Source organism: Macadamia integrifolia, unplaced genomic scaffold, assembly GCF_013358625.1.
Source record: "Macadamia integrifolia cultivar HAES 741 unplaced genomic scaffold, SCU_Mint_v3 scaffold1922, whole genome shotgun sequence".
NCBI lineage: Eukaryota > Viridiplantae > Streptophyta > Magnoliopsida > Proteales > Proteaceae > Macadamia > Macadamia integrifolia.
The window spans coordinates 38,285-45,482 of NW_024868418.1; the positions used below are offsets into that span (position 1 = coordinate 38,285).

Below are 7,198 nucleotides of genomic sequence, written 5' to 3' on the forward strand. Positions count from 1 at the left end.
AAAGGGTAGTCAGAAGAGGGAATGAGAGGGGGAGAGAAGACTACTGAAGGAGCCTACTTACTTGAACTTCAACCCTCGAACTGAAAACTTGATCGATTTGAGATACTACCAGTACTAAAAACCAGATCTGGAATAAACCAAATCTGAAATTTCTAGTACTAGAGAAAACAAATCTTGAAAATAAAATTGCTCCACGGCTCGTGATTTTGTCACCTAGATCTAAGCCTAGGACTATACTTAAAAAATTATAATTCAATTACATAAATCATAAACATAAAAGGGTTGAATAAAAATAAAAGAGTGCTTGCATTAATTGAAATAAAAAAATCTATTACAAAAGTGATTAAAGAAAAGATAAAGAAGAACTAAAACTAAAGAGAGAGTAAGAGAAAGAGATAACAACTAAAAAAAACTAGAAGAAGAATGAATTGTCTCCCCTCCTCTTACATGAGTTATATTTATAAGGAATGGCGAGGTAGGGTAATAAATTTCTCTTTCTTAAAAGAGAGAAACCCACAATTGGTTATGAGGTCTTTTGAGACCAAAAGTGCTAAGGTAGAGGAGAGAGAAGAGAAAAATAAACTTTGAGAAATTTCCTATAATTTGTTTGCTTATTTTCTTTCCTTTTTTTTTTCTAATTTATTTCTCTTATTTTCTCCCTCCAAGGGACGATTTTCCTTCTTGCTTTGTGTGATTTGGACAATCTTTTGGTTATGATGTGGAGAAGAGAGAAGATTTGGACAATCTTTATTTCTCCCTTTTTTTTTTCTTCTCTTCTTGTGCAAAAACACTTCCACGATTTTCCTTGCTTCTAATTTGATGTGAAAATCCCCTCCATGCCCTTAGTGCTTTAAGTGAGTGAAAAGCAGGAAATCTTCAACAAAATTCTTTAAAAAAAAAACAACCATGAGATTCGAACTTGAGACCTCTTGGTGAGCAAGGAAATTTTACACACCATAGCTCACCAACTACACTAGGTAGTGTTGTTACCAAAAACGAATCTTCAATCACTTAAGGATGTGGTCCATCGATCCTTGTTGGCATTTGAAATATTTCTTATACCTCTGAGACAACTACAAATGGGTTGGTTCTGCATCTCGATTTAGTTCTAATCCATTATTCTTTTTCTGGCCCGAAAAGAATAATCATTTGTACGGATGACCAAACGAATGTGTACTTTTAATTGAACACGTCCATCTTGCTCAGAATTTCGTCCTCTTCGCAACCATGAAAAGAAATAAGACCTCTTTATGTGTAAAATTGAAGATATAGTGTCCGATAGTCCTTAAGGCCTTGAAAATATAAAACCTGCAAAAAGAGAGTAAAACCCAAGATAACTCCATTCTAAATATGTAAAATGCATGTTTTACTACCCTAGATTTCACACATAAATGTACTCATCAGATTTAAATACAGGAAAAAAGAAAACTGCCTCATCTCATGACCTCTAATGCATCAGATATAAGGATACACAAAATTATTGCTCCAACCCTTATAAAATAAAAAAAATTTATTTATATTGATGGCCCATGCGCAAGGGCCAAGCAACCATGCAGGTTGTAGCGTTCTTTTACCCTTAAATATAAGAAACTTGCACAAAGATTCAGTTTTTCTATGATTACATTTTTAAAATATGAATTTTATTTAGTCTAATACCTTTCCATGTATGATGTATCATGTATGTATATGCAACCTTGTATTTTTTTTCAGCCGTCCATGAATGTTTGTGCACCCTCTTTCAATCCTTATTTTTACTTTGCCACTTGGCAAACACTATAATGACTGAAACTTGAATGGTAGAAAATGAACATTATGGTTTACCTATACATAAAATCTAGTCCCATCTGATATGTCAAGTGGAAGATGCTGTGGCCATTCTGAAAATATTTTTCAAAATTAAAAGTAAATTATTGAATAGGGAGAGAAAAACCACTTGACCCACTTCACAGCCCTGTCAAGAAAGGCTTATGTTGTAATTATACTTCTTTCGAGTCTCATTGAGCATTCTTTTGGGAAATCTGACCATTGGATGGGAAGCATCTTCCTTTGATTTTGACATGGATAACTTCTCCACAAAGCCTGGGAAAAAGATCTTCTCCAATTAATTGGACGCCTAATTTGTGATGCAACAGTTGGAAGGACCTAAGATACGTGCCTATGTATTGAGATGCGTGTCTAAAGTCTTCCCAACCTTTGGATCACTAATTGGGCATCCAATTAATTGGAGAGGTGTTGAATCCCAAAGTTTGATGGCTAAGTGCAAAGTTACAGTTAGGAATACGAGGTCTTTAATTCCATCGATAGCAAAAGTGGGTCAAAATTCTCTCTCATGACAGAAAAAATTTCGAAGGCCTTATAGGTAATCCTGTAAATTTCTTATAAGGGATTTCGTTATATATTTGTAGCAAAGTCATATTTCTCTATAATGCAATCTGAGAGAGGTGTGAGGACAAATGCTATAGTCCTATTTTTCTCCATGGTGAAGCAAGATCTCGTCTCACCAAGGACGTAAACAAGGCAATCTTGCCGAACCTCGTAAATTTGTATACATTATTTATTTATTTATTTATTTTTCCTATGACTTTTCAACATCATCAAGGTCACGCTCTACATTTACCACATAACAGATACTTTTCCACAAAGACCTTTTTTTTTTGGTTATGTCTTACACTCAAATTGCCAGAAAGTAGCCATTGCAGTAATGTTTTAATCCACATACTATGTTATAATTTTTTTTTTTTTTTTTTTTGGGTTGGGGCGGCGGGCGGGGGGGGGGGGGGGGTGTGGGGGATCTGAAAATGAAGAATTGGAGTTGACCCTCTCTTATTCCTTTTGTGGTGGGGGGGTGTTCTTTACCATTTCTCACTTCTAATTCATTTTTCTACACCCGCATTGTGTAAATCAAAACTAAAGAGCCTCAACACATTCATATCCTAAGCAACTACCTTCAAAAAACACACATATTGCTACATCCAGTTACCAGTAACTCAGTAGTAACTGTCCTTGAAATGAAAAATATAAAACGTTAAGAAAAAGCAGCTTCCTATTATAAAATCACTGATAGAAAGCCCTGGAGAATGCGCAAATGCACCATAAGTCCCTGAAAGAAATGCTACTACCACCCCTAAGATAGCCATGTAAGTCATTCTTGCAGCAAAGTTAATTACAAAGAAATGGTGGCTTCTATGCTTAATTATTCTCACCAAGGGACGCAAAGAAATGTATAAATACTGATACTGTCAAGCAACAGAATGCAATAGCCTTTGATATCACGAATGCCTTGATAGCTACTTTGGGTATTGAAATCGCCATTTCCTGGCTTGGACAGTTGGACCAGTGTTGTAATTATACACACCAGGCACTGTAAAACCAGCTGCAAATGTGACTGGCGATGAGAGTTGCAACCAACAAATAAATGCTGCTTATTTCTTTCAAGCTCTTTATAGTTCTTTTTTGTTACCCCCAATTTACTTTCTTTAATTGATAGGTTGTTACCGCAAACATTTAGTACATGGCTATTTAAATATCAGCTCACCTTCATATCTTCCTTATGTTATTTTTTCTTTTCCCCTTTTTACGAAATCATGATATCAAGTATTGCAAACTATGTGGTAAGATGACCACTCGGTAGGCCAGATTCCATTCCTTGCCTTTGATGAGAATGTGGAATACAATTGTTTTCAAATATAAAAATTTATTAGTTCTGGAAAAAATTTACCACTGGTAAAAAGAAAGTGCACATACCTGAGAAAGCTTTTGGTTTTCTATGGTCTTCGAATGGAAATGGAATATATATCAGAAATGTGCTTTCCCTCTCTGCAACTCCCGTTACTTAGAAGGCTGTAAACATACAGCCCATGGTGCACAACTAATTGGTATCTCTGCAAAACATACAGCCTATTGGTACACAAATGATTGGTATATATATGTTTAATGTTACCAACAAAGTCAAACAAATTTTTAATCTTATCAATAAAGTTAGAAGGATATGATTTAACATCAATAGATATCCTATATCTATCAAAAATATTCCAATTAGAAGGATATCATTTAACATCAAGTTTTTACAATTTTTTTGACCCTTCAACTTGGATTATGGACATTCATAAAGCATTTTAAATCATGGCAAACGGTATGGAATTTTTTATTTATGATCACTCCATCAATAGCTTTACAAAATATTCTAATTGGAAAGATAAAATTCAACCATAATGCTTTAACATTTTTAGATATTAATCGCACAACTTGATCATAAAATTCACTAATTAGAAGGATAAAATTTAAACATTAGGGGTTTTTTTTCTTCTTTATTTGATCTTGTTGTTTCCGAGGCCCTTTTTGTATTCTTGGGCTCTGCCTTCTATGTTTCCCTGTCTAATAAGATTTACTTTTTAAGAAAGTGATTCCAAATGCAGATTAAATCAATTAGTTACTTTTTTAACTGGGGAGAGGGGGGGGGGGGGGGGGGGGGGGGGGGGGAGACAAATATGATGCTTATTTTACCAAACTAAGAAATTTCAGCCTGTACTTAAGATCTACCAATTTAACCATATCTTCCTCCCCATCTGCCTTTTATGTTGACAATTCTATTATAATTTACCCTTTTAAAAACCTTTTAGAACTGCTTATGTTTAACTAAAAAGGAGAAATAGCATTATAAGTTGAATGGCCAAACAAAAAATGAAGCAGTAACAGTCTCAAAGTTTCTCCCAAACTTGATATTAAGAGAGCCTACAGAAGTGATGATTAATGTTGACAACGGTACAGACACAATGGTAGCTGTTTGTAGACACTGTTCCACCTACAAAAGATCTTTCTGAAGTTAGACTAACTGAGCTATATTCCAAACCTGTGTGTGATATGGAAAAATTTTCTCCAATTTGAATACATAGATATTTCCCCAAATTTTCATAAGTAATTGAAATGTATAAAGAAAGCTAATCAAAGCAACTGCAGAAGACCAGCATGAACCTAAAGATTTGCATATTCAAGGGAACATGAATTTTTGAGTCTTTACGTTTTAAGAAATGAAAACCTTGCACACGAAAATTAAATTAAATATGCTAATTATGCCTAACACTCTGTCCCAAAACTCCTATCCATATATAAGCTTTTTTCTCTATGTTTGAGCACAAATAAAAACTATACCAGAGTATCAATATTCTATTTTTAGTTTTTGGTACCAATGTTCTCTTCAACTAAACTCTTAACTAGTTCCATTCAGGAATATATCTCTCCTTCTATCAGCTTGCTTTATGTTAGCCAAGCAAAGGTAAAAACCACAGGCTAAACACCCCTCCCAACTCCCCCTTAAAAAACAAAAACAATCATAGGATTTACAAATTAAAATTGTGAATGAACAATTTGTAACAGTTTTTGCAGAATAACAATATACATCTCAGGTGATTACCTCATGAGTAAATCCTTTCTCAAAGCTTCAATCCAACAAGCACTTCGCAAAGCTCTATGAGTCTATGTACCACAATAAAACACCCAACTGAGCAGAAGACAAAATAAACGATAGAAATTTGATAAATTTAACTATGCGCACAATAACAGATCCGGAAAAAATGGGAAGAAACAGCCCTTCTGATGTCCAGGTGTTCGTAAAAATACCTGAATGGAGAAATACATCTATACCTAAATCCATTGAATTAGGATCCTGAATCCAAAAATCAGAACTATATCGTGTGAGTTCGCCGGGTTCTAGGAGTTTGTTGATGATGGATCTCTCGCAGCAACAGAGACCTTGCCTGGTTAACACTCCCAAAGCATAGGCAAACATGATCCTCAAGGTCCTTGAGCTGGTGTTTCAAATTGGGTTGGCTCTTCCGTAACTGCTTAAGAATCGCTTGAATTGGGTACCTATCCCTTCCTCTCTGCAATCCAAATCGAACCAAAAACTTATCACTCTCCACCGCATCATACAACCTAGCCACAAGACGATCAATAGTGTTGAGATCATGAATGAGGTAAAAAGTCCCTCTAGACGCAGCCTCAAGCTGGGCTATACGGTTGACCTCTTTCTTGCGAATTAGTTGGTTCCTTCTACGCGATTTCTGAACTTGGTGATCGAGCTGAAGCTTCAGCTCAGAGAAGCAACGTCTCTTGTTGAGAAAATTATCAGAACCCGGCTGAGGAAAAGGATTGCTGATGCCATCGAATTTAAGGAAGACATCGTAAGCCGAATCGCACTGAGATTGGGAGAATAAGGAAGTATCAGACTCAAAATCGAGAGGGAGGTTTTCAAGGAATCCATGTAGGGCTTCGTAGAGAGATCGAGCGTCGTTGATGGTATTTTGCAAGAGACTACAGATTCTATAAGTGTGTTCGCTGTTCTTGAAGTAATCAGAAACTAAAGGGGTTAGGTTGTTGGGTCTGGTTCTACTAAGGACTTCCTCGACTGAAGCATTGTTTGGACTGAGAAGCTGTGCTGACACAGCCTCCGCCTCCACCACCACAACCGCCGATACCGGCGGCGCCGCCTCTTGAAAGTTGTGACTCTGGGTCCATTTATCTTTGTAAGGGTTGGTATCGACTGCCTGAGAGAATTCTTGACTGAGATTAACGGCAGACTGAGATCGGCGAGGGGTGTTTACGACAGAGGGATCTAATACAGTTGTTGATTTGTTCGTCAAGCACCGCATTAACATGGCGATCTTGCGAGACCAATAAAGGAGGAGAGACGGAGGTGTGATCTATCTACTGTTCTCTTCTTAAATTAGGAACTAGGAAGGAAAGCTTTAGCTTTGGGTTGCTGTCATATCTTAAAAGAATGTTCAATCAATGGTCGTGAATGAACGATTCACATGCTCTGCAGCGAGTGGTGAGGTGCGAATAAATATCAAATGAAAGAAAGTATTTAAACATATGATTTAAGGGACTCTCAGCTATCCGATGCTTACTGTATCAATACAACGACTGTAGACTATTTTCATTATGAATGAACGCAGTCAATACTTTAGATTCCCTCACCGTATAAGAAAATAGGTCTTTGTCTTTTATTTAAGTTGACCATTTTGATCGATTTGCCTTTAGTTTTCCACTCCTCTTTGTATAATGACGTTAATATAAATAAAATAAAATAAAAGGCAAAAGGTGACTATCTTAATTCATTTGGTATGAAGTAGCTATCTTGAATCCTTGATGAATGGTTCTAAGTATTGGTAGCGGATCATCATACCCTTTGTGTATTGGC

At 36.1% G+C, this 7,198-nt stretch overlaps 1 protein-coding gene across 6 annotated transcripts; it reads right to left on the reverse strand.

Moving 5' to 3' along the window:
* Positions 1-3,003: 3,003 nt before the first annotated feature.
* On the reverse strand, positions 3,004-6,828 carry LOC122065203 (UPF0496 protein At3g19330-like). 6 transcript variants are annotated; one of them, XM_042629023.1, is made up of 4 exons: positions 5,617-6,828; positions 5,411-5,472; positions 4,736-4,801; positions 3,004-3,881 (listed from the first exon to the last, which is right to left on the reverse strand). In XM_042629023.1, the coding sequence occupies exon 1, from the start codon at positions 6,651-6,653 to the stop codon at positions 5,682-5,684; it is 972 nt and encodes a 323-aa protein (XP_042484957.1). In that variant the 5' UTR covers positions 6,654-6,828; the 3' UTR covers positions 3,004-3,881; positions 4,736-4,801; positions 5,411-5,472; positions 5,617-5,681. The 6 variants fall into 6 exon arrangements, with proteins under 6 accessions (XP_042484957.1, XP_042484954.1, XP_042484953.1 ...); XM_042629020.1 differs by lacking the exon at positions 4,736-4,801; XM_042629019.1 differs by lacking the exon at positions 4,736-4,801 and having other exon boundaries at positions 5,411-5,497.
* Between the last annotated feature and the right edge of the window lie 370 nt (positions 6,829-7,198).

What these genes read in the sequence shown, in the direction of transcription:
- LOC122065203 (XM_042629020.1), bottom strand. Translation starts at nt 6,653, where the DNA reads ATGTTAATGCGGTGCTTGACGAACAAATCAACAACTGTATTAGATCCC.